Source organism: Buteo buteo, chromosome 1 (genome assembly GCF_964188355.1).
Source record: "Buteo buteo chromosome 1, bButBut1.hap1.1, whole genome shotgun sequence".
Classification (NCBI taxonomy): Eukaryota; Metazoa; Chordata; class Aves; order Accipitriformes; family Accipitridae; genus Buteo; species Buteo buteo.
In genome coordinates, this window is record NC_134171.1 from 29060560 (window position 1) to 29088339 (window position 27780).

The following is a 27780-nucleotide window of genomic DNA, read 5'->3' on the forward strand; positions in this document are numbered from 1 at the left end:
AGAATACTGAATTTCAGCGTAATGATACCAAAAAGTATGTGCACAGGGTGAAAAAAATAAGAGACAAATGAGATATCTGGCATTTCTTAAAGGAAGACCAGGTGACTTTGATCTACTTACTGCCTGGAGTGCAGAGTGAACTCTAATTATGTTGTCTGGCTCCTTGGTGTGTTTATTTTTTAATTATTTTATAAGTAATTTTGAGTCTCCAAGTGTTATAAAAACATCACTTCTTGTCTTGTGCTGGTTCCAGTCTAAGAAATGGCCTGGTAGTCATTCTTTTACACGTTTATTCTTGGCAAAATCCAATTGCATTTGAGTATCATTACCAATGAGGAGCTAAAATAATTACATAGCAAATGTAATATAATGGCAGATGTTAAAAGACATCTTTTAACTCATCACTGGCTGTCCGTATCCACACAGTCTCACATGAAAGTATAAAATATCAATCACACCACCAAAAATGTTCATAAAGATGGTTTCCTTTGGCACACTATGCATTTCAGTAAAAGCATCAGCAACCTTGTTTGTATCTGTGAACATATCAGTTTCCTTGTTCCCGTCTCTGAAATGTCATTTGCTGTTTTGATCTAGCTGAAAACACATTACCTGATTTTTTTTACATTTTCAGAGGTAACTAACTTTGAATATTGTGTGCTGCAGCAAACAGCAGCTTTACGAAAAAAAGCTGGCAAATTGTCATTTCAAGAAAGAGCTGAATGAGATTTTGGCATAGGTAAAGAATTCAAGATTGGGTTTTACAAAGGCAGTTAATAGCAGTTCTTGTCAGATCATCCAACGCTTGCTCTGGCTCCCATCTAAATCAGTATCTACAGAAATATGGGAGATCCGAAACCTCTGTATTCCCAAGAAACAAAATTCCTTTTTACTGTAGCCATCCAAAAAAAGTTATTTAATCTATATGATGCTAGGAATCCTCCCCCCCAGACAGTCCACCACCAAAGCAGTCCCTGTAGACCTGTAGTAGTTCCCAGTCAGAAAAATCTCCACACCTTCCAGCCTTTCATTTCTGTCAGCTAAATTATCTTACTAACCTGATGCTAAAAAACAGCCAGAGCCTTCTCTATGTAGGACTCCCGCTGGTGCCAGCACCTATGAAGAGTACCTTTGAGTAAAATTCCCAGCCATGGACAACGTGAAGGGTTGAACATCCAGTATATCCTCCACAAACCAGCTTAAAACACCAGGTTCTGCTCCTGCGATGACCTCTCCACAGAGTAGCCTGATGATGTGACCCACACAAGCTTGTAAAAGTCCAAAGGATGAATCTTTGTGAGATTTTCCTGCTTTTCTATGTTTGGTAGTCGTCTTTTGGTCTTTCTGCAGAGTTCCTGAAGTAAGTATAAACTATAAATTTACAGGCAGACGCGTACTATACTGCCAAATGTAATTAAGGTGGATTTAAAGAAGTAAAAAACTTTATAAACTATCTTGATGCACTTATGAAAGCATTCTCCAGTACCAGAAAAGTAAAAATACCTTTATTGCTAATACTTCATTATAAATATTAATTCAAACCTCAAAATGACAGCAAAGTGCGCATACTTTCGGACAAGATGTTACTGGTTCTTAAAACCATCTTTCAGATAAAAGCATAACTGTGTTTCAGCATGCTTGTTGTCAGAAAGGCTTGCTCCAGAACTCAGAAATGTCCTACACGCTTATATAGATCTTCTAAAAACACAGCTTCTTGACATATACAATTGCATTGTTGCAAAAGCAGTTTTATTACAGTAGTCACTTCCATACTGACAGTTTGCTGCTCAAATCCTATTCTAATTCACTTTAGTGTGCCAAGGTCAAAGCTGAAATGATTGATCAAGAAAAACACGATTTTTCTGAAATCAAGGGAAGATTTCTATGAAATGAAGTGCAATGAATGCCAATGGAGGGCAAGTAAGATTATTTTTATAATTCACTTTTATATTGTGTATCAAGATATGCTGCATTTTCTGATTCAAATTGCAGGTCTGTTTATGCAATGCGAATTGCTGTAAGTGCATTTTACATGTTGAAATGAAAACTTCATACAGTGTGTCCATTATATGTACTATTTTCATCAGGTCTTTTGGTTCAAAGAGCCTACTGTACAAAATTGTGTATCTGGTCTTATACATGCGTGAGGGGTCTGTACAAAGTACCTGCCAAACCACAGAGGTTTCACCAGTGTATTTATGATGGTTGTTTTCCTTTTTTTCGCCCACACAACCGCAGGACCCAGAAGTGAGCTGCTCTGCAGGGGCAAACAGTAGGAGAATATGAACACGTGTCCCTGAAACAGGACAAAAGCAGGAGCATCACCTGGGAACAACAGTTACAAGATAGCGTGGTGGGATGCACAAACATCAAAGCCATTCAGCTTACCATAACCAGCTAATAAGAAATTGCTCAGGCCTGGAAAAACACAGAAAAATACGGATATGGCCAAAGTGAATGGATAGGCAAGGACAAAATTAAAAGTTATTTGATGTTAATGGCATCTCTTTAAACTCCCGCACCCTTGATCTAATTCCTATGCCTTCAGAAGATTTCCCCGATTCTCCACTTAGTCACAGACTCAAGTGGCTTTGCGAGTGACGCTCCCCACACCACAGCCCCTCCACGGCTTTTGTTATCGGTGCAGTTCTTGTATTTTACTCTGGTCCCAGCATACAGTTCCTCCAGGGGCTGTGACATGCACTGCAGTGCTCTGCGCTGTATGAAAACCTCTGTGTGGAAATGTAACTCCAACTTCCTTACCTAACCTCCCGTTCTTCAGCCCAGAAGGGAGCATGGCCGGGCATACTTGACAGGTAAGCTCCTGGCCACATGAGCTTGTTTTAGATGTTTCCGTCACGTGTACGTTTTTCCTATTCACTACCTTTTCATGTCTACCTGTGTTCATCGAAGTGTATGCTGAAGCTGACACCAATATAATGGGTTTTGTGGAATCTCTAGCTTTTTGCATCCATTTGGCCTGGTACAGTCTCTACAAATGCCTTACCTGTCACAACTGGAGACCTTGCTTGCTCCAAAAGTACCTACTTCTCAGCAGAGACGGAATGAAACCATTTTCTGATAGATGATACAAAGCAGCAAGCTCTCTTCTCCATTCCTTTTAGTCCTTTTCCTTTCCATCTACTGGAGGCCGTTATATGCCTTACAAGGACAGTTCATGTCTCTGTAGGGATGTAAGGTCAGGATGCACGTTTCAAATGCAATTCCATGACAACTAAGTTTTAGCTGCTAGTTCTCAACTGCTCGTCAACAGGTGCTTCTCTCAATCTCTAGCCATTCACGTGACTGTTGCTATGTCCCCTGTCAAAAACGTTGCTTTGATGGTTATATAAACAATAATCAGACTTTCAATAAAGTCTAACACTCACAAAAAAGCAGCTCATTGCACAATTATTACTGTCACATCATAACGGAAACTGTCCTGTCTTTTTTTTAAAGCAAAAAATAATTGAAAAATGATTCTTCAGCCTTTCCTGTTCAGTGCTGCAGTAAAGGACAGGACAAATATAGGATGATACTAAAGGCGAAACATCACCACATACCCTTAGAGTAATTATAAATCTATTTTTACGTAACTTACTATAACATTTAAAATGAAACTATGTAAACTTTAAGTCTCTATTACTAAGAAAAAGAAGTATTTTTAAATAGCATCTACATTTTAAAAAAATTGCTTTGTCAGCTAGATATGTGGCAGATTTTCCAACAGGAGTTTCATAGGTTGAATGTAAAAATCAAAGTTATCATCTGTGGCCTTTTATTGTTGAGAAAACAGATAGCTTTATTTTGAAGAATGCACTGTATTTTTGAACAACTAATCTTTGAAACCTAAGAGGTAGCAACATAAAAAGTCTCTTCAGCAACATACTGCTAAATAAGTTTAAAATATCCACTTTCATATTCTTTGAAGTACAGACCTTCTAGGTATCTGCTTTCTTAAATGTGTTTACAGTACATCTATAAATCGTAAAAATGGACCATCACACAAGGATCTTCTGTCCAAATGACGTCCCAAACTCAATAGTGATAGCATACACTCATATGAAATATATTACTAGCTGTTTATTATTTCTGCTACTGTAAATAGAAGGAATAGTTGTCAGGATAAAAACAGCGTGCCAACAATGAAAATCAGTTAAAAATCAGTCACTAAAAATTAAGCCTCTTTTCTCTACAAAAGCCTTTTAGCAACATACGCTATCACAGTATAATGAAAGCTAAAGCAGAATTACACCTTCAGTATGCATCATACAATCCATAAACCATTTAAGCACACAGGGCCATATCAAAGCAGTGTATTTATTCTTCTATAAAGCAACTAGTTCTAGAGGAAAAGGGAAAAGTGGAGTCAAGACAAATATACCTATGAATAGGCCTGACCAATTTATTCATTAAACTCAGTTAAAAAATAGCATTCTCCTGAACAGACTACTGGACAAACTGCAGTAACTCTTTCCAGATTTTTTTATAAAGTTAAACAAGTTTCAATTCCAGTCTGAATTTTTTAGCTTGAATTTGGTACCACGGATGCAAGGTCTTTATCTGTTATCTGATCCATTATCGCATTTCTATTGCTTATAAATATTCAAGACTACGATCAAGCCATATCTGTTAAAGAGATTGCAGTCCTTTCATTGTAAGATATATTTTCCAGTCTTCCATTCTTACAGCTCTTAACCCCCTCCTCCACTTTTTCTCTGTCTTGAACTGCTGACAATGAACTACATGCACATCTGACTAAATGGACCAGTACCAAATAAAAGGGCAACAGACTACATTTTATAGACACGCATACTTTTTTTTTTTAATATTTTCTGACCCACAAGACTTCTATGCTAGTTTTAGTATTAGAAACTTATATTTAGGTTACTCTTCATGAAGCCTACTAAAATCCTTTTCATAGAGGCCTTTCTACAAGAGAGCTTCTTATCCTCCTCCTCTTCCTGACCAGTCCTCTGAAGTCCAATTTTTTGTACAGATGTATTATTTTTACACTTTGGTTATATGAAAACCTATAGCACAACAAAATATAGCAGAAGAAACCCAAGACCCCTGATTTTGAAACTATGAAGATGGTAAGTCATCAACACTTCGCCTTTTTTATATGTTTTTATATATACAAAACATGCATATACACACGCAGAGAAGTACACATTAGTATTTAGAGAAGCATTACAGACAATTTGTTCTTTACGTATGGAAAAATGGTTTAACAAATAGTAAAAACCATAAAGGTTCCTGGTGTATGCTTGTCTAGTGTTACAGCTTCTAACTTGTTACATACTATGATCAAAACCCAATCTGCTTTCAGAAAGATTTAGACTACATTTCACCAGTTCTATGCTCCCTTATGTGGGCTGGGAATAGCCTTTTCACAGCCTACGTAGGTCAGCTCCTCTCCAGCACTGCACCTCCTTTTGAAAACATTGATATATTTAAGTGAAAAGCCATCAACTAAGATACAAAACCCAAGCTAAAACCCCAAACTTTACTCTGAGTAAAGCCCCAGTGCCTCTTCCTCAACTTCCAAGTACTGGAACAGGTTGCCAACATCTTGGGAGACACTCAAAACCCATCTCGACAGGGTCCCGTGCAGCCTGCTCTAGGTGGCCATCCTTGAGCAGGGGGGTTGGACAACATGACCTCCAGCAGCCCCTTCCAACCTCAAACATTCTGTAATTCTATACTGCTTTTGCCTGTAAAGCTGATTTTTCCCAACATCTAAAAAGATTCTGAGTTTACTGATTAATAAATCAAGAAACAACTTACTGCAATTATTCACACACACAAAGTCAAGTGTTTATTTACTATTTACAAATATAAATACATTAATGCTACAAGTACTCTGTCATGTTCTTCATTATCATGGCACCTTAGATAAGGATAACATATTATGCAAGTAAGACACCTTAGTTTTAGCAGGCACCTGTGCAGTCACTGCCAAAGTTTAATCAAAACAAACGTGGCACACGTAAGAGATACTTTTCCATAGTTCTATAAATCTTTAGTAGTAGAAGCAACTGTACATCGGATTTTTATATTTTTGGTCAGATACAAGATTTTATTATTTTCATCAAAGGATTAGTAGTTTATTTGGTCACAAGTCGTAACGGCCTCCTCACTTCAGTATTTTACAGCATCAACAACTTTTTGCTTTGCAGAGAACATTTCTCCCCCTGTCCCCACAAGTCAATTGGGGAGCCATTGCCAGCAGATACTGTCGATGATCTGAATTCCATCATTTCAGTTGCAAGACAACCTTCATAAAGGAGAAAAGGAATGACATTAAAGTTGGATGAGACCAAAACTTATACAGTCTAGGAAATACAGCTTTTTGCTTTCTGTTACAGTATAATATGCAAGCATATCAACATGTCTTTCCTCTGGAAAATACACCATATCTCCCTCAGTTCTCTTTTACAACCTCACATGACTATCACTTCCAATAATGTTCTTTAGCACTTACTGCACACAAACCATTCCTCAGCTCCCTGTAATCAAGAAGTAGAATGGTAATTTCCAGGTCCAGTGAGATTACTTCCACACAAAGTGGAACCGAGGGACTATTTCTGGAGTGAATTCCTCCTTGTACACACATAAAACTAAGTAAGGAGATGACAGCATCCCACAGCTTCCATACAGATCTTGAAGCAGAACAAAAGGATTGTGAAGACTGCTGGAGTCTGTCCCAGAAGAATCCTTGTTTGCATAGTGTAGAGTTAATCACAAGCTACTATTTTTATATTTAGTTTTGGAGGGAAAAATCCATGGGAAAGCAAGCTGTTAAGGGCTCTCATTTCATGGGAGCATCACCTGTATCTGGACTAATGCATTTTTCTCACTGGGAACTGCATAGTTACTCAGAGGTCTCACAGCCTCATTAAAGAAATAGACATAAACTTAGTGTCTTTTTAAATTCAGAATACTAACAGCACTGTTATAACAGTATTTAACTCTATGAGCTATAAATCCATTCTTTTCAATTGTTACATATTGATGAAGATGTTTTCTAAATGTTGGTCTACAGATTCCAGCTATAGCATCATAACATTACATAAAACATGTACAGAAACGCCTTACTTGCTGAATGTTATGAAGCAGCTAGAAGCTGCTAACTTCTAAAACATTGTTGATACAACTCTTTCACATCCATCCTGCAAGATGTCAGAGAACCCCACCTCCCAGATAACAGACTTAATAAATATTTGAAGACATTTTCAGATTTAAAAAAAAAAACAAAAAACACAACAAAAATCCCACTTTCCTTTAGAACAGAGCCAGAAGTAATCCTGAAAAGTAACTGAATAAGGAGGGACTTCAGGGTTTGCAGTTATCACCTGGGTGCAAGTCAGATGACACTTCTTCCCCTAACAATTTTTCTGCAAATCCTCACTTCCTCTAGTCTTTTCTATTAAGAAATCTGAGACACTCCAAATATAGTAACCCATGAAGAAAATTTCAAGTGAAACTTTATTAGAATCTTTGTAACTTTCTTCCTGATTTACTATACCATGGAAATTAAAGCACTCAGTTTGAACCAAACAACTCTCCCATATGCATTCCCAGCCACTGACATTTTGTGAAGCTAGTACAACACTGGAGTTCTCTCCCATCTTTCAAAATCAACTCTCATCTGATGCTGTCATTTCATTTGCTTCTCTACCTACTCTCACAAGACTTTTTAATGGTGGTCTGAACAGGCTATTAAGCTTATCAGGATTCTAATTACATTTTTTTAAAATTCTTGACTAAACTGTGCTAAAAAAAAACCCCTAAAGTCTATCCAAGATAGTCTGCCTTATGTAAGGCTTTCTGTAACTCTATATTCATTTTGCCAATGAATGATTTACTTTGGGTTTTCAGCAAGATATCCAGAACAAAGAATTTCAGTTAAAATAAACTCGGTACATGAAAAGTCAGGAACAAAGGATGGTATCAGTAAAAGCTACCTTATTAGCAGCTTCCAGTGCATTTAATAGGTTCTGCAACTCTTCCTTATTCATCTCTATAGAAATCGGTTTAATTTCACCATTTTCTCTCACATCCAAATCAAGATTGACAAGTGGCATTTGCAGCATGGAGATCTTATCACTGGAGACAGCAAGCTATGCAGATTGATAAAACAACAACAACGAAGTGTAAGGTGGAGCCACTAAGTTTTTAGTCTTCATAGCATCACATCTGCACTTTATATTAAATATCTACTACCAGAAAAAACATCAACATGACAAAATTAACTTCTCGCAAGTAATCTCTGCAGTTTTTGGGGTTGCTTTTTTTTTTTTCCCCTGTTGTTGGGATTTTTGCTTGTTTGTTAATACCAACAATATACTGAAATACTATCACACACACCCCCTTCATAGCAAAACATTTGTTTAATCAATTTGTTAAAATTACTGGGCTGCTACATTTTTGTATTCTAGGTGAAAAGAAAGGATACATTTGATCATGGCTCTTTAAAAGTGAAGTATATGAATTCTGAAGTCACTGTATTCAAATAGTTCTGACAATCAACAAGTAAGAATGGTCTTATAGAAGGGGCAGTTGGGAGAAAGAGGACACCTTTGTGCAGTTTTCAACTCATATCTACAGCTGATCAAACACTGTTTGTCAGATATCCTATCTGATAAAACTGATGAAGAGGATTACACACCAATTGCGCTTTCTTTTTTGTTTGCTATTATACTCACTCTAGTATAAATAAGGCTTTTAAAATACATTAAAATCAAAGATCAGTTGATAATACTGTAGGTCAGTATTGTACACACCTATCTTATTTATTTGGAGAGCAGAATGTGGTACAGCAGAGGAGAGACAATGTCCTTGGTAAGTTTCAACTATAGTAAGTGAAAAAAATCACAACCAGCTCAAGGGCGGAGGGGGGAAGTGGTTTAAAGCAAAAGGAACACAATAGTTCAGACACATACCAGAAATTTGTATCACAAACCAGAAACTCAAAAAATCCTCCAGAAGAAAAAGTTAAAAGAAACCACAAACAAAAACCAAGAATTCATGTAACTCTAGTTTACATTTTTGTCAGCAGCAAATGCAGTTAGCAAGAGTAACAGTTAGCAAGAGTAACAACCCCTAGTAACAATTCATCTGAAGCACACTATGATGCCAAATTTGCTCTTGTAAAATCTTGTCTATTGTGCGCATTGCTCTTTGATTTCCAAAGCTGTCTGCTGCACAAAGCATTTAACAACCTTGGTGAAATGGAAAACTATTTAACAGCTCTACAAATCTGTTTAACAGCTCCCATGGACTAACTAAAAATATAAACAGTGTAAATAATGTTGTTAAGTCTTTGATGGAGCCTAATTTAAAGCAGCCATCTTTGTAACCCCAAAGCACCATCTGACTTGAGGCAACAGTTAACATTGGCTTATTAGCAAAATAAGTCTAAAGATAAACGATTTCAAACTAATTATTAACTAACTGTTTACTGCGGGAATCTAAAAAATTTTTTAAAAATCCAAGGAAACACATTCTCCTCCTTCCTTTGAGTAAAAATACCATCTATTCAGGCCCCCAAAATTGTAATGGCATACAAAACTTTCAGGTGTTCCTGAATAACGCTCATTCTCCTTTCAGGAAAGAGCTAGGTACTGCAGCTTCAAAATGAGGAAAAAAAGAAGAATTTTACTTTTACAGTTTATACAAACTTCTGGCAAGTCTTTGATCAGTCTTATCATGAATGTGCTTATCTGATACCTATAAAAATTGAACGATGCTCCAGAATGAGCAGGCCTAAGGGGATTATATCAATAGTTACTTCTGTGTTGTGGAACACTTCTTTAAAACAACAGTAAGACAACACTCTCACCTTTAACTGCCAGTCAAAATCTTGCAGCTGGGCAGAAGAGATTGCATTTACTCTTTCCACCAGCGCATTCCTGATTTCTTCCTTTCTGCCTTTTAGACATTTTGTGATTGCTTCTTGATAGTTTGAATTTAACTCATTTATCTGCTGAGCAGCCTACAAAAATAAAAATTGCAATTGCTTAAACTATGAACCACAGAAATAACACATACCACCCGTAATAGCTGTGCTCTGTAGATATGCAAACTTCTACCCAGATAGCTGTTACACTGGACTCCACAGTCTCACCTTTCTTACACTGCCCTCACTGGCAGCTCTCTACATTTGATAGTTAGTCAGTATTTACCACAGCCATCTTAGATGCCACCCTAAAATCAAGACAAAAATCACAGACACAAACAACTCGGGTTTAGCTCTGAAAGTTTCTGAACGTCAGAGCAGAGACAAAACACATCAGATGAAACAGACATACTGATGTAGGCACTTTCCTATGGCTACACAAGTATCTATCTTTGATCTAGCTACTAGCAGGTAGTCAAAATATGCAATGTGCAAAAGATGAGAACTAAGATTTCTGATAATGGAACAAGTTTTTGCAAAGTTTATACATATTGGAATGCCCTGAATGTCTCTGTTCCACATGGTCCTCCATTCACAGTCTAAATTTTTTTTTTTTTACTTGCATACAGTCAATATTTTAACACACTTCAGTGCAGTAGTAATGAACAAAGAAAGTCAAACAAGAGCATGAACTGGTTTTATTGCTAATGAACAGTAATGACAGTATTTTAGGGAAAACATTTAAATTGGTGGTACTTAAGATACCAATTTAAGTGACTAAACCAGTATTTTAACAAGTATTGCCCAGTGCTATTTTAAAAAAAAAAAAAAAAAAGTGTCAATTTCACTTTTTCTTTTAGAACTCTTCACAGTGTTCTCTAAATGCTGCTCACCTTCTAACTATTTAGGCTTAGTCTGCTACTATTCAAATGCTACACTATAAAAGTACTTCAGGAGGAAATAAACCACAAGACTAATCAGTCCAGTATGAGCTCTCAAAGTCAAGCCCAATCAGTGTTGTGCTCTTACCTCTTCATCAGATATGTTTTTGCCAACTGCAGTTTTGAAATACGTCATTGTTGCTTCCAAAATCTCCATCCACTCCGACAAGCTCCAAATACCGCCATAATCCTGGTATCGAGGATACGCACGGCCACATATGCCATCTACTATTTTATGAAGGAACTGAAACAATGTGATACATAACTTAAGAAGGTAATTCTACCACAGTTAACCTACACCAGATATGAGACTGATCAGGCAATTCAGTTATCACCCCTCCCTTCACTGGGTACTGTCTCAATGCTTCCTCGGAGCGCAGCCCACAAACCATTCTAAAAAGTCATAAAGAGGTAGTCCCTGAATATGAACTGTCCTCCCCTCTTCCCCAAATTCAGTTCACTAGGTTTGGCCACCGAAAACAAAATGTGATTCAGATTCACCTTTGACTTATATTTGGACTTAATAGTTTTGCGCACAGCTACAATGCACTGCTGAGCGGCAGCACTGCCACACCAAAGGGCACCTCAGGCATCTCTGCACTGGGACTGTCAGGATGCAAAGCACAACTCAAAAGTGCTGATCTCCAAGCCTGTGCTTGCGGATCTCCCCAGTCTCCCAAACCAAACCACTGCCCTCTAGCACTGAGGCTCTTCCATATCCCTGGCTTCTCTGAGCACCGCAGTGAGGTAAATCCAGCCAGTCCACTACTTCGCCGACTGGAAATGGCTGGAGCCTCTCTGGGAGCAGCCGAGAGCTCCCGCAGGCAGGCCATCGCCCTCGGCGTCAGCTTACAGCGCTCGGCCCTCAGACGGCGGAAGACCTGCGCTGGCGAGAGCTCAAGGCCACTTCCCATCATTCAATAGCAAAGCCAGCGCAGGCAGACCCGCTGGGCGCACCCCCGGCGTGTTCCGAGCCCCTACTTTTGGTTTCGTTCCAGAGAGGCCGGCGAGGAGGGCGGTGCGGTGCGGTGCGCAGCCGCCCGAGGCCCGGCGAGGGGAGCGGCACCGCTCTGCAGCCCCGCGCGGCTGGCGGACGACGGGCCCGGCCTCCCTCACAGGCGCCGGAGAGCGGCACCTCGGCCTGCCCGCGGCGAACACCGCCCTTCACCGCCCCGAGGGCCGTTACCCGACACCGCCCGAGCGGGACCGGCACCGGGACGCGCCTGCTCCCGCCGCGCCCCCACCCTCCCAAGTTCGCTTCACGGCGGCAGCGGCCCGGAGGCCCCGACTTAACGGAAAGCAGCCGCCCTGTGGGGCGGGGAGGCAGGCGGGGCTGCTGACCGGCACGGCGGCCGCGGCTCCGCCTGCCTCAGAGGCCCCGGGGGCGCGGGGAGCCCACCTCCAGGGCCCGTCCCGGCGGGAGCTTCTCCAGCAGCCGCAGCATTTCCCGGCCCTTCCCGCCCCGCCTGCGCTGGGCACGTGACCGCCCCGGCGGCTCGCGAGCACGCGCTTCCCCCGCCCCGCCGCCGGCGGCGGCGGCGCGCACGCGCACGGGCAAAGACCCCGGTCCGAGGTCACGGGTTCGAGTCCCAGCCCCGGCGCCGAGGGGAGCGCCCGGTGGGTTTGGCGGGCAAACCGCCGCTCCCTGCAGCCGTCAGTCAAACGGCGAACGAAGTCGGAACCCCCAGGATTTTACGAGCTTTTGTAGGCAATAACACTTAAGCTATTTTTACATTCCGCCAGTTTCGCAGCTTTGCTTTTTCACTCTTAGCAGGCTAACATTCCAGCTCGTGGCAGGGTGGGGAGTTCAAGGCTTACAACAGGCCCACATCTTCTCTGATACTAAGTGAAATCGAGGAAGTTAGGAGAAATACTAACTACAGAAGTCCGTGCTGCTGGTACAGTGTTTACCATGAACAGCTGATTTCTTGTTTCTCCTTTGCCAAAGTGGGAGTCCAGTGCTAACCAGACGCCGGAGGAGGTTTACGGAACAGACTTCAGCATTAGCAATAACCTTTCTGTGCCTTAAGTTGATTTGAATGTGAATGTGAAGAAGCAAAAATGCCCCGACCACTTGTACAAGAAAACCTGTATGAATTCAAGTCCCAGGAAAACACTGACATGCACAGAAATCAATACACCTGTAGGCAGACCTTATTTCACTGAAATCACTAGGCTAATTCACAGGCAAACAATTATGCCTATGTAAATATAACACGGCCATAAGAATATGAAAGCGACTACAAGTCTGTACTGGTGGATGCAAGGTCTGTGGAAAACCCCAGGCTGGTTAGGTCGGTTTGCAGCACGTCTTCTACAAAGACAAGTATATGGCCTTGTAGGAACAGCATGGTGCGTGGAAATTTTGGAGAAGAAACAGATGGGGAAGAACTGATACCGTGTTTTGCTGACTGTAAACTTTCAGATCCACCCAATTTCTCTCAGAGTTTGCTACTGCTAATAGATTAGATTTTTAACAAAGGCTTCTGGAAAATGTATTCAATTTTATTATGGAGAAATTACTTGAAGCTGCTGTTAAATTCAGGAATAGCTGAAATTGCAAATAAAAAAATTATTTTATGTAATTTTCAATAATAATTTCCTTTCTCGCCCCTAGAATTTTCTTTGCTACATAATGGAAACCTATTAAATTTCTTTTGACTGTGCAATGTTGCACACTACAAAACAGAGCAGCAGGGGGAGCCTCTGCTCCAAAAAAAACCAGACCCAGGGACCGCACAGGAGAAAAAGAGAACGGTCCAAACTTGGAGAGAAATGTTAGGGGGAATAAGGAGAAAGGTAATGAGTGCCCCGCTCATTTGAAAGGGATCAAACAACTGACAAATGCAAGAAATAAAAGATGTAACATATGAAAGACAGGAACACATAAAAGAGGATAGGGAACCACCCATTCTGTCTGACACAATCTCGGTGAACGCTTCAAAGTAGCTTATTTTTGCAGGTCTGAGGAATAAAGAGTTTCACTTTTCATGGATGTGTAGTTTAAAATAATATTTGGATTCAGCCTACTGACATATGAGGTGCAAAGTCAGACTGCCCATGGAAACCAGAGCTGGGTTAGCTAAATCCATCTTTCTGAGCCCATGCACAGCTACAAAGCAGTAGGGCACACAAACCTGGCCTTTGGTAGTTCGGTGTTTGGACTTCAATTATTTGGATCTGCCATCAGGTCTTGGGCCTTAAAAAGACCAGATTTTCATGCTTCTGTACCACAGCAGCAACAATCCACCCTACCCCTCTGAATGTAAGCTGCCAAATAACCACAAAATCAGACACAGAGAGGGAAACCTGTAGAACAGTAAGTAGGTAGGCAAGAGTCTTCAGGTCAGCAAGAAAAGAAGCAGCTTTATGAGAGAGAAATACCGAGTGAACTTCACATTGTATTATCCACATTGCTGCTGAGTTATAGAGGGTTTTCTTTGCTTTTACAGATAACCCACAACCTAAACTGCAGTAATTAAACATATTTTAAAGTTAATCCTTTTGTCACTCTTGGTTTTGGAGGAATAGGAATAATTAAAACATTGGGAAATAATTGAATAGTCAGAGGTTCTTAATATTATAGTAGCATAAAGGTGTTTTACACTGCTCTAAGTATATCCAGTTGGGGAGAGTATCTGAGCACCAGTATAAGTCTGACTCACAAAGAACTATTAAATTGGTATGGCAATAGAAATAAAAAAATAATTCTGCATTTTGCCAACAGGGGGGGCCAGTAAATGGGATTTTTAAATGCAGAGGAAACATGAGGTTGCAGTTCAGATTAAGCTGAGCTAAATGTCAGTTGCCATGGAAAAGGGAGGTCCCACTGGTCCCCCAGTCCCTGTTTTCAGCTCTGCTTCCTTTCCCCCTCCCTTTTGCCAGCATTAGGGTGGCTGTGGCTGCAGGATGAAACTGCCACTGATATGGCTGAAAACTAATTGTTATTTTTGCACTGATGTGGTTTTTTTCACAGGATAGATTTCAGCCACATTGGAACAGAGCACCATTTCGGACAGAAGAGAACTTTGTCATTGGGACAAAGGGGGAAGGCAAAACTATTCCTCTTGCAGCCCACATTTAGATCAGATGAATTCGGTACTGAAACTACAGCTTGACACAAGAATACCAATCAGTGAACCACTTTAAGTATTAAACCAGGAATTTTGAAAGCTTTTGTAGAAGCTTACATACAAACATGCTTATAGTGATGTGCTACAGCTGAAGGACATTGAAAATAATGTATCTCTATTTAATTTTTACACTCTGACCAGCCAGTGAACTTCCTAATAAGTGAGGCTGGATAAACAACACGAAACTGATGTGCAGAACATTCTTTATCAGCTATTTGCTCTTCATAATCTATAATAATAATTTGTCCTGAATAAGAAATCAGTTTCTTAAATTATTTTACTTGTAAAATTCAAGCACAGAAAAACATGACAAATTTTAGTTCTCTTCCTCCTGCTTCCCCTTTCTGTAAATATACTACCTGTGTATTCAGTCTATGAGGCATGAAGAATACAGTACTTCATGCATAGTGGATACAGTCTATGCCCATAGCTCTATACTTGTCTCTATCTTCTCTAGCTTTTTCCAATAAAGAGATGTAATTGGAGGGACTTCCTTAAATGTTCTTGATTTCACTTCTCACTCTGAAATTTCAAATCCTCTTGCTGGTTTCTGTAGCAGTTCTGCCCTTCCAACAGATTGCACAGAAGATCCAGCAATAGCTGTGAGGGACATTCTCCTGCTTCAACATCACCTCAGAGACACACAATTTATATACTGAACTCTGTACTTCCTTTCACAGACAAGAACATACTAAAGAGATTATTCAAAACAGTCTCCTACATTTCAAGATTTTCAGAGAGGAACTGCTGTTGCCAAACTTGCTGAGCATACTTGAAGTACCAGATGGGAAAAATCTTGTACATGTTACTCTAAATCAAACAAGTTATTATCATAGGGTTTTTAAATATGTGTGCTGTATACATCCCAACACCTGCCTGCCTGAGCTAGTTGAAGGACCAGGAGCTGGTATCACACCCACTATTTGGTAGGACAGAGGCAGGTGAACAGTTTAGACCAGAAGAGTGACCTACTCTATAGGCCAAGGAGCCTATAGTTGGCTTGAGCCATACACCCAGTAAAGTAACAACTCACAGTTCAACACAAACTGGAGTCGCTAACTGGGGTTGTACGCTCACAAATCCCAGTGGTTACAACCTTCTGGCCACAGACTTATTCTGGGACATGGATTTCTTGCCTTTCCTCTCCTGTCCCTAAGACACACTTCTTTGCACAAGCTTCTTTGACAGGAGAGGTTGGAGCCTTCGTCTCCCACCCAACAGGAGGCTCTATGAATATTCTCCTAACTCCCCTTTCCTGCAATTCAGGACCATTATTTCTTATCCTGTGTTCAGGGAACATGAAAAGAGTTTATTTTAAGCTGATCTATTGCTACCATTTTATAAGGAAAAATCTATCATTACCATTTCTGTTCTTCTGCATCCCTCTTTCCGTGCCTGAGAGTTCTAAGTGAACTGAATAGCAGGTATGCGTCAGGACAGGAATTTTACTCACTATGTGCAGGTCTAATGATTGTAATGGTGTCACAACCCATGCTGGACAGACAAGGGAGAGGTTGTGGTGAGTTCAGAATTCCTTCGGGCTAATTAAGGTGAGGTGACACCAAACAATCAGTTAAATGTTTTACTTATGGCAGAAGCAACCTAAACTTGGAAGGCATAATAGTAGGCGGTGTGGTTCCTATTGAAACATCTACAAAGGTAAGGAGGAGAAAGAGAAGAAAAGAGAGAGGAAAACAAGAATAGGAGAGAGAGAGAGAGAGATCACCACCCTTGGATCCCAGGACAAAGTTAACAGTCGATGACGCTGACGGTCATGGTAAATCCTCCGGTGATGGGTGCGTGCAGGGCTCCCCGTGTCTTCGTCTTTTATAGCCCAGTTCCCGCCTTTTCTCACATCAGTCACACACCTCTCTATTTTCTTCACACCGCCCCTCAGGACTTATATAGCTCTCAATTTTCTGCGCAGGTGCCGTCATGGGGGGTGGTTGTGAGCCCCTTCCCCAGATAAACTCTGAGTGACCCCTGGCCACATAGGGTGAGTTGTTCCGCCCAGTTCATCAGGATACGGGACTGCACATCCTCTGACATGCCTCCAGCATCCCGTGTCACATGTGGTGTTGCTAAGCAGAACTTACCTTGTTGAAGTGCCTTGCAAGCACATTCTGTTCCTTCCCTCAAAGGCAAAAGCCAGGCCCTGGTCTCTGTCCATCATGATGGGTGCTTGAGGCGTTAACTCTGTCTGGTCTCTCGCAAATGGCTGGAATGCAAAAAGACAACAACAACAGAAAATGAATAATCACTTTTAGGGCAGATGCAGTAAAACTATAAGCCAAATATTCCTCCCCTTCTCTAAGCCTAACCCTAAGATTTTAATATTAATAATGAATGGTAATAGCATGTTGGTCCTTTCCAAAATTCTTTGGGCATCACAAAAGATAAAAGAAATGCCATGTGGGTAGATTATGATGAGTCTTAGCCCTATTAGTAAACAACAATTAGTAGTCACTGGAATATGCTGCATGGCAAGTTGCACCAACACATCATAATAGCAGTGGGGAGAAAGTATTCCTAAAATAATAAACACACTACTAGGTACATCTCCCCTCATCCATACAAGGAATTCATGGACTGTATTTATTATATGACTCTTAGCTGAGAGCTACTATGATAGCTACTATAGATTTTATTTTTATCACATAATATTTTAAGGTAATGAAAACAGCTGTTGGTCAAATAGTTACACTGGTAAAACTTTTTTGCTAACAGAGGTTGTTTCAACCAAGGGCATAGAAAGAGAAGGTAAGTTTAACAGACCAAGTAAAAAACACAATTTGTTGATACAGCTACGTCCATGTTAAGAGTGCTTTTTTACCATTAAATTCGTTCCAGGGTAAATCCAGCCAACTTGCTCCCAAGGCAAATGGCCTTGGGATTTACAAGTCTTTCTCAGTCTTGTCAGTCTGTATCCAGTTTGGCAGCACATCATGCTGGCCAGAATGCCTGGACTTCTTTGGGGTGTCTAAATAATTAATATATAAGGGGCAGCTTTTCACATCTACCTCCTACTTCTGCCCTTCTCTTTTCCATGGGAAATAACAACTGAATAGACTTCACTGAAGATGTTCCTAGACTCCTATTAAACAACAAATCCCATCTATCCATGCCTGTATCCAAGCTCAGGAAACTGGAGTCAGTTAGTACACTCTACACATATAACTTTCCTTGAAGGGTATTTAACATCTGTTCCCATTTAGTTTTCTGAGACAGACTGTGTGACTACCATACTTAGCACAGAACTAGGATAAAGAAAAAATTCCAACTCTGCCACTATATTATTTCCTACCCACTTCATCTTCTTGCATCTGAGTTTCCCCACCTGCAGAATTAAGGTAGTAATATGTGACTGTTCCTACAGGTGGTGTAGGAATCCATTAAGTTTGTGGCTTTACACCATCATGTTCATTAACTTTAATTAATATCTGATAAGAACCAGCAGTTCTTCTGTATTTTGGGAATAGTATGACCATGGCAGAAAGCCAGGTGTGTGTCCAGAATGCTAGAAACTCTTTTTTCTTAGGAAACACATGGCAACACAATACTAAACACAGCAAATGTAGTGCTCATGAGGAATACAAAGAAATACGTCGCAGAGGAGGAGGTGCCCCAAAAAAATAATTTGAATGTGACATTTTCTCACAAAGCTAACTAAATATTCATGTATTAACTTGAACAGTAGGTTTTGGGAAGCAGTTGTAAGAGTCCTGGACAACTTCTTTATAGTTACCACCTTTTTGAACCTTGCGAACTATCACACTGTTGCTGCAGTTGTATAACCTCCATGACTCCTGGGACAAATTCTGCTTTGAATCATATTACTGCAATTTCCCTTTTTCTTCAGCGTGAGAGTGTCTCAAATTAACAAAGGTACAGAAAGAAGAGGGGCATACTGCATACTTCTTTACAATGGCAAACAATTTTCTCATGGCTTAGTTGCTGACGAGTAAGAGAGTCATGCCAATAAAACTATTGTATCTCAGCTTGCCTGTGTATAATCTCTCTTTCTAGGTACAAAAAAAGTTCTAATTTACCTAGAAGCATTACCAGCCAGCTGGAAAAGTCTGAAAACCCTCTGGCTCATGCACAAGTGCAAGACTTGTATAAGGTAGGAAAATACATGTGTTTATAAATAGGGTTTGCTATAGTGAAATAATGAATCTCATAATGCAGATGACAATATCTTTAATCAGTATTTTGCTCACAGCAGATTTGCAATAGTTTAATGTTGCATCGGTACAGATATTGTTAATTTTCAGTGAAGTAGCTGAGATGACATTTGCTTTTATTTAGAGTTACTCTGGAGCAAATTCTGGACAACAGCTCTCCAGTTGATTTCTCTTTGCACTGTGAAGACATGGTCTACTCATTCTTCCACAAGCCACTGTAAGGAATGTAACAAGAAATTTTCCTTTCACAGTTTGGAGAATATTTCAGGAGAAATCCTGAGTGACTTTAAAATAGAAAATTTACAATTATATTAATTTTCCTAGTTTTTCTTAAATAGTTCCTCTACCTATAGGAGGAATATAAGGAGAAAATATAAATTGTTCAATTGAAGACAGGGTATGTTTTTTTCCATAAGTTAACTACAATGCATTATATGACATAAAATCCTAGCAAAGAGCAGTTGTTCTAATATTGTCACATACGGTACTAGTTGTAAACCCTAGGCTTCCTTCCAAGTTTGAACTTGACCTACAGATACCTATGAAAGTATAAATCTCTCTTGTCTTTACCATGGCCATGGCTTTTCATTATTAATCTTGGATCTGTGATGTACTGGGCTACCCAAGTGAATCAGGAACACACATGTGGTAACATTTCTTCAAAGTTAGCTAAAGCCGTACTTGTGCTTTGTCTTGGTCTTGGTCTATGCTTTATCTTTGTTTACACTCGCTCTAGAAGGTGAGATGATCAGATAGAAAGTCTGCTGGGACAAGGTTTCACCTTCAAAAATGTTTAAATACGTGTGAACCATAAAAATGAGATTTATCAGTGTGGTGTTTTGTGAACACTTTTGATTTGATACTAGGTTTCCTAAAATGAGATTAACCATCTTATGAAAAAACAGCCTTGGATTTTCCCTTGTGGAAAATACATGAGAGAATCAAAAGTCCAAGTGCATCTTCATATCCATCTGCTGGATTATTTTTGTTTGTTCAAGAAATGGATATAGTTGGAGTCATCTGTTCAGCAGAAATTATGAGTTAGAAAAACTGTTTTTAAAAAGTGAATAGGAAAAAAAAAGCTTGAGAAAAATTATAACCCAGACAAGAACTTTCTACAAGCAAAGAAAGAGAGAAAAAAAAATTTACTAAATAGTTCATTTGATATCACTGACTCAGCTCTTTTTATTAGCTGATAGAGTGGTTTGATAAAAAGAAGAGGCAGAATGTAAGGTTATTTTGTGGACCAGATAAAATCAACAAGTCAAATAAATTGTTTATATATACAATGAAAAGGAAGGCACATCTCCTAAGTGCATACCAAAAGTGTTCTGATGCACAAGAAAACTGTAGCAGTGTAAACAAGCTAATAACAAGTTTACAGCTGTAGATAAGATAAGGCTGAAGATTAGCCATGGGAAATTGCCACACCACAGTAAACAGAAAAAGAGATAAAGCAATTTACCCAAGTGCATCAAAGCCCTCTGTGTGAAATTCCACTTAGCTAGTACTACCTTCCAACCGTACACACTTTCCTGTCAGCCCAGAAGTAGCACCATTAGATGGTGTTCCTTTTCTTTAGAGTTTCAGTTTTGTGTCTTATTCAATGGGCCTGTGTTAGTTCAGCAGGGTAGTGAACCTGGGTTGTTAGAAGCTGGAGTCTCACTATAGATTACCAATTCAGCTTCCCTATTGTAGAAAGTACTAATGCCAAGATAAGAGGTAAATTCCTACCACATTAGGAGCTGCAGTAAGATGATGATATCTCATTTAAGATGATGTTCTGCTTGTCCTGGTAATTCAGAGCCCCTTAAGAGTGAAAGACTCTTTCAGATTCCTTGTTAAATTCCAGTTGATAGTTTCTGCAGAACGGGGAACAGAATGAAAATCCCTAGAACAAAAAGTCCCATCATCTTACTGACTTTCAGGATGGAAGTTCCTTATGCACCTGATGGCCAAACCACAGTGAGTGGTATATCAGCAAATGCTATGTCAATAATAATAATTGCTACTGACTGTTAATAACTGCCCTCCGGAACTGGGATATAATGCAAGCTTCCTGATTCCTGGCATTCTGCAATTGGCTAAAAATAATAGTATAAACCACAGGCAAAGCATGAGGATTGCACAAGTGAATATTACAGTCAGTTACTCCCTTAAAACTTGTCTACACAAGCTATGTCATGGCCATTTATCCAACATTAACTAAGGTCTGAATGGATTTGTTAAACTGCATTGCACCTTTGGCTGGACACTTTTATTCAGAATTTAGTTAGTCTTCATTTGGTTTGATATAACTCATTCTTATCTGGTTTACTTTAGCAAAACAAAGGTGGATGGATAAACATCAGGAATAAAAAGAAGTATTTAAGCCATTAAAACAGCCGTCACTGCTAGTATAAGAGCAAATGGATAGGAGCTTGAGTTTAGAAGCTAGAAGATAATTCTTAACCCTCATAGCAACCATACTCCAGAACAGTTTTCTAATACAGTAAGATGAGCAAAACACCTAATTACTTTTAAGATAAACCTCAGTCAGTTTATGAACCAGATTACATGGCATGCGTGCAATAACAAGGGAATAGATTCCATGAACCAGAAGGTGCCTTTCAGGAAAGTTCCCGTGATAATATTTACATAGGTATTCTACTTCTCATAAGATTTGAAAAATGTACATAATATATACAGAATATATCTTGCACTGTAAAAATATAAACCCAAATGTTAGATCTTTCAAACTGAGCATGTAGTCTCATAATCACGAGCAAACACTTTCATGTTGTGGTGTTTATTCTCCCTTGTTTCTATTTTTTATTTGTAACATGGAAGTAGTAATACCTTCTTATCTCACAGGGAGCTGTGAAGGAAAATTCATGAATATTTATAAAATGCTTACTCCAGTGATGAACACAATCTCCTCACATGGAAATCAATAAACTCATACAGATTTTGACAGTGTACGGTAAATAAAGGTTATAGCCATACACAGACTAGAACAGATAAACAACTGTCTCATTCACTGGGCATCCATCATCCTGTAAACTGCGTCAGACTGCAGTCCTGTCAGGAAATATATCTGAGGATCTTGTAGTAAGAGACTACCTTAGTGCATATGCACAATAGACAGCTTTAATCTGCACTGGCAAAATATTGGGTTTTCACATGTAACATTGGTTAGGAATCTAAATACATCATTTAGCCAATGATCTTGTAAACAATAATTCAATGTAATTTAAGTTTTTTGGTGAAATCTCTGCTAAAGTTAAATTATTTGGGTTTACTGCAGAGCTAAGTAGGAAAAAGACAATCAAATTACTGGGTGATAATCAAGTCCTTTTCTTGCTATAAATTATGATTAATATGCTACCACATCTTCAAAGATATTTAAAGCAGAGTGTATATCATAGTATGTCACTATTTGTACTGTAAATACACACCAGATCTCTCAGGTACATCCACTGACCTGATATGAATGTACCTTGTACTTGCTAAGCTGGTCCAGGAGCACCCACACTGCAGTAGTGATAACCACCTATGTCTACAACCTGAAATCCCCACTGGCACTGCTATTTATGTGGATTTGGCACTGGAATGCCTGGGGAATCATAACCAGGTTTTTAGCATTTCATTAACTTGAGGTGCTCTGGGAAATGTTTGATGGCAGGCTATGACAAATTTCCCTCTTCCTTCCAGGTCTTCATGGGAAAGTTTTGAGTCTGCCAACATGTTTGGTTGACAATTCCCATGATGTAAGTTCCTCTCTTTCATGTGCCTTAACCAGTGCCAATATGAGCACAGCTGGACAAGCTGTTCATGCTTGTACTTGCAGAGTTATTGCAGCCATGAACAGATAGAGGGTTTGAAGAACACAGAAGACCAAAGAGCTCTCCAACTGTGCTGGAGTCATCAATGGCTCTCACATGCCCATAGTTTTCCCTTTTCATGTGGCTGTTCAGGAGTTACTATGAAAAACACCTGCAGACCTCTATAGAAAAAAAGGATATATCTGTGTGGATGACATTCAGTGTTATTACTTCCACACAGAAAAGCTGTCAGTGAGATTTCTCAATCAAGCATTATCTTTGGTGACTATCTTTGTCTTTGTAGTTACTCTTCCACAGGGTGCTTGGGAAAAGACAGTTTAATTACACTTCAGACATGCTGGATGGTTGCTTTGCGTGCTTGGGATCAAGACTGAGACTACTGGACAGTAGTACAAAAGGATAAAAGTCAGTGCCAGTAAAGCCTTCCACCCACCCAATCAGACCTACCTCTCTCAACAGCTCATATACTCAGCTTCAAAACATCTAATTAAACTGCACAGAGAGCTGCACTAAGGCAGCTATGCTCCTTCTTGCAGCCAAGCTAGCTCATTGATGGTTTGGTCAGGTATTTTTGCAGCACACTGATGTGCAGGTCTACTCAAGGCAATTGTTATTGCTGGGCAAACAAGGGAAGCAAAATGATGCTTTTTGTAGTTGTAAACTTACAGAATGGACTGACATGCATGAAAAGATATGAATGGGAAACATAGGACTGTATATAAATTACTTACAGCTCTGATGTGATTATAGGATAGATGTCTATTCTCTTAAAAGGTGTGTGATGTTCTCTTCTTTCTCAAACACCTATGCTAACCTGAAAGTTCCAATAAATCAATATGTTAACCAATTAAACAACGTTAAAGGAACTGTTTGCTGGCGGGCCTACTACCACCTTGGGTCTTGCAGGAGCTCGTTTTGCCCTCCTCAGAGTTGCATCCTCTTTCCTACAGCTCCTGAGACAGCAAAGGCAGTGGATCCTGCCAAGGAAACAGAAGAAATCCGTATCTTTTCCTGCCCAGAATAAACCTGCGTAATTTCAAGGAGGCCGTTATGGACTTCCTTCATGTAGATGTATTTTTATTCCATCTGACACGCCCATATGTTCTGAAATTCCTGCCAGCCATATGGGCACTTCAAAGAACAGACCATCAGCTGCTGTTCACTGAAACATAACCAGTGTTTTCAGTGTGTGGTCAAGGGTACAGGGCATGTTAAAATGCAGGACAACAGAGGAAAATGACGTCACATGCATGGGAAGGAGAGCACAACAAATTACCAATGCTCAGCACAGCCCTCCCAGCACTCTGTTCGGAATTCGTTGTTGATACTGGACAAGTACTGGTAACTCCAGTCCATTTCAATAGGGACCAAGGGGTCTGCAAATAACTTCTTCTGTTTTTTTTTTTTCCTTCCTTTTTCAGCAGAAGATGATCTTGGAATATGAATCCTCTCACTTTTGTGTAAAAGGCCATGTGATTTCATCGTAAGGGGCAGCCTGCAAGAGTGCTCTGGAAAGCAGTAAGAGCAAAAAGGACAGTGTGGGTCAGCAAAAGGGCTATTGATGAAACAACTCACTGAGGTTCCCGATGGCAGTGATTAAAGATAATTTGGGCAGTTTCTCAATAGCCAGAGGCTTACTTCCTAGAAAACAAGAAAGAGCGTTTGCTAACCTTGATTAGCCCAGTGGCTAGAAAACTTGATGTTTTGACAGGCCGAGCTGCCTTTAGTGCCAGATTGTCCTGGCAACAGATCAAGAACATCAGCTTCCCTGACAAGCTGTCAAGGGCATCAGGTCCTGTCACAGCCGCACTCCTGCCACAGCCTCCACCTGCTGAGGCCTCAAGGAAAAAAAAAAAAAGAGCCTTTAAATGATAACTAACCTTTGGATGGGCAAGCGCTGCGGTTGACGGAGATTGTAAAAGCAACCCTGTTCATATTTTTCTTTGAAAACTCAGCTCCTGAGCATGGCAGGAGAAAAATGGGTGCACAACGCCTGGGCACGACGGCCCTTTGCCTGCACGCAGTCCGCCGTGCTGGTTTGGGACTGGGTTTGCCCTCGGCTGGACGAAAGGGCTTGCTTGGCAGTACCTAACCTCGCCTCCCGAAGCGGCAACCAAAGGCCTGGCCCCCACGGCAACGAGCAAAGCTTCCTCGCCCTCACCCGAGGCCGCGGGGTGCGCGGTGGAGACGCTTTTTGGTAGGGTCCCCCGCCGCAGTCCGGCCCGGCGGGTCCCGCCTCAGTCACTCCCCAGGGGAGGAAGACCAGAGCGGGAAAGAGGCGAGCAGAAAAGAGCGGCAAAAGGCCGGTAAGGGCAGGCTGAGCTGCGGAGACCCGAGAACGACGACGGCCACCGGGGAAGGGAAGCGGAGGCGGGCCGGGGCGGCCGAGGGGCGCGGCGCAGCCGCGGGGGGCCGGGCAGCACCGGCGAGGCGGGGCGGGGCGGCCGCGGAGACGGAGGGAGAGCGGCGGGCGTGGAGGGGGGTCGCGGCCATTACGCTGGGATGTGAGTGGTGCTGCCGGTAAGCCCGCCGGGCCGGGCGGGGGGGGGTCAGGTAGGCAGGCAGGTAGGCGGCCTGCCTGCGGGACCGGGTGCGCGGCTGGTGGGGTGGGAGGAAACCGCTGCCGGGCTCCTGGGCCGAGAGCTGACGGGAGGGAAACGTGGAAGCAGCGGTCGTGGAGGAGCCCGCGCTAGTTCGCGAGGAGGCTGTGGCGGAGCCACCCGCGTCGCCGTACGGCCGTGGGGACACGCGAGCCGGCAGGAAAACGGGGCTTCCTGCGGCTGCCGGCCTCCGGGCCTCGTAGCCGGCCTCGGCTCCGCGGGCAGCCGCCGGCCCCCAGGTGCCCCCCGCCGCCTGGGGCGGAGGCGAGGCGAGGCTGCCGCGCCGAGGTGTGTGTGTGGGGGGGGAATACCGCCCTCCAGCCGCGGCCTGGGGAGTTCCGCCGGGCAGGTGCCGCCCCTCAGGCCGAGGGCAACGTGAAGCCGTCGGTTCTCGGCGTGAAAAGGCAAGGTCGCCACCAGCGACCTGTCCGCGTTCAGCTCCCGGTCGGACTCGGAGGTGGAGGCAGGTCCCCTCTTCCTAACCGCGGGTGACATTTTGAGGGCGTCAGGGGGTCTGGTCCGGGAAGGTGCTGCGGGGACCGAAAGGTCCCCCCTGCAAAACTCGGCGGCGGCTGAAGCTGAGTGGTGCCGCGGCCGTCGTGTGCCGTGGAAAAGGGCGGTTTGTGCTGTTTTGTTTTTAAATGTCCCCTGGGCCACGGGGCCACCCGTGCATATGTTAATCTCATCGGCTGAGCTGCTCTGGAAGGAGATGGGAAAGAAAAGGTAGTTAAGACCTTGGTAGTTCAGGGTGGTGATTGAGGGAAAGGGTGTAAGCTTTTACGTATGTCGTGGTTTAACCCCAGCCAGCAACTAAGCACCACGCAGCTGCTCACTCACTCCCCCCCCATCCAGTGGGATGGGGGAGAAAATCAGGAAAAGAAGTAGAACTCCTGGGTTGAGATAAGAACGGTTTAATAGAACAGAAAAGAAGAAACTAATAATAATAATGATAACACTAATAAAATGACAGCAGTAGTAATAAAAGGATTGAAATGTACAAATGATGCGCAGGGCAATTGCTCACCACCCGCCGACCGACACCCAGCCAGTCCCCGAGCGGCGAATCCCTGTGTAGGGGTCGGCGTTCGGAAGATCTCGCGTTGTCACGGAAAGTTAGAGGGTTAGTCGCAGCCTTGTGATGTACCTGTAACCCCACCTCTCCTTGTTAGTATAAAAGGAATTAACTGCGCAATAAAAGCGGGAAGTTGGCGCTCACACTGTGTGTGTTATCTGTCTCTTTCCCTGGTCCGGGCCGACCAGTGATCTAAGCGTGGCACCTTGATATGTAGCGAATGCTACATCCCTGCCCCCCCCGTCCCCGTTCCTAAACTAGATGGGACGTCCCATGGTATGGAATACACCGTTGGCCAGTTTGGGTCAGGTGCCCTGGCTGGGCATGAGAAGCTGAAAAATCCTTGACTTTAGTCTAAACACTACTGAGCAACAACTGAAAACATCAGTGTTATCAACATTCTTCACATACTGAACTTAAAACATAGCACTGTACCAGCTACTAGGAAGACAGTTAACTCTATCCCAGCTGAAACCAGGACAACGTACTTTACAGTTTTACGGCAAGTAAGTAGAGTTAGGTCCATAGAAGTCACAAGGAAATCCTTGGACCTTCAGGGAAGTACAGAGGGGTGCATCGTGCACACGGGCAGTTACAGGATTAGGCCACAATAATAGGTACTAGGCTTAGGAGTGAAAAAATGTTCACAAGGATGGGAAAGAAAAATCAAAGTTCCTAAAGGGAAATTATTGTTCAGTCAGAAGTACAGCTACTGAAGAAAAAAGTACTTTTAATAGAAAAACTACTGTTATTTTCATACTAAAATAATACTTAAAATATACTCATGTCTCACCAATGACCATAGTTTTGAGAAACCCCTTATTTAAAAACATATTGATCTTAATATCATCACCAAGAGATAACAGAATTGTCATCACCCCTGTTTTCATAAGTGATGGATTGCAGGAGAGAGGCACCTAAGTGGTTTCCCCAAGATCAGAGTGGAATTTAATTCTCTTAACTCCTTTGCATGCCCTAAAAGCTGGTCCGAAGCCATCATTTTAGACTGAGTCTTTACAGTTAGTCTGTGGGCAGTTAATATTTACAGGAGCAAAAGCTAGGACTGACAGACAAGGATCACATTCTTTTGTTAATTGCCACTGCTGTGGATGATCTGGATTT

General features: G+C 41.6%; 2 protein-coding genes across 6 annotated transcripts in view; one reads left to right on the top strand and one right to left on the bottom strand.

Annotated features, from left to right (window-relative positions):
* Positions 1–4063: 4063 nt before the first annotated feature.
* On the bottom strand, positions 4064–12289 carry COMMD8 (COMM domain containing 8). Its single transcript, XM_075025256.1, is given in 6 exon segments — positions 4064–6280; positions 7971–8126; positions 9848–10000; positions 10934–11089; positions 12187–12226; positions 12228–12289. Coding segments are annotated over 6 exon segments (588 nt in total). The 3' UTR covers positions 4064–6259.
* Positions 12290–25413: 13124 nt separating this feature from the next.
* The window catches only part of ATP10D (ATPase phospholipid transporting 10D (putative)), a 58995-nt gene continuing 56628 nt past the window's right edge, over positions 25414–27780 (top strand). For all 5 annotated transcript variants that reach the window (XM_075025271.1, XM_075025297.1, XM_075025280.1 and 2 more), the window contains exon 1: positions 25414–25506. The gene's annotated coding sequence lies outside the window, so the exon portion shown is untranslated. The remainder of the gene's footprint in view (positions 25507–27780) is intronic.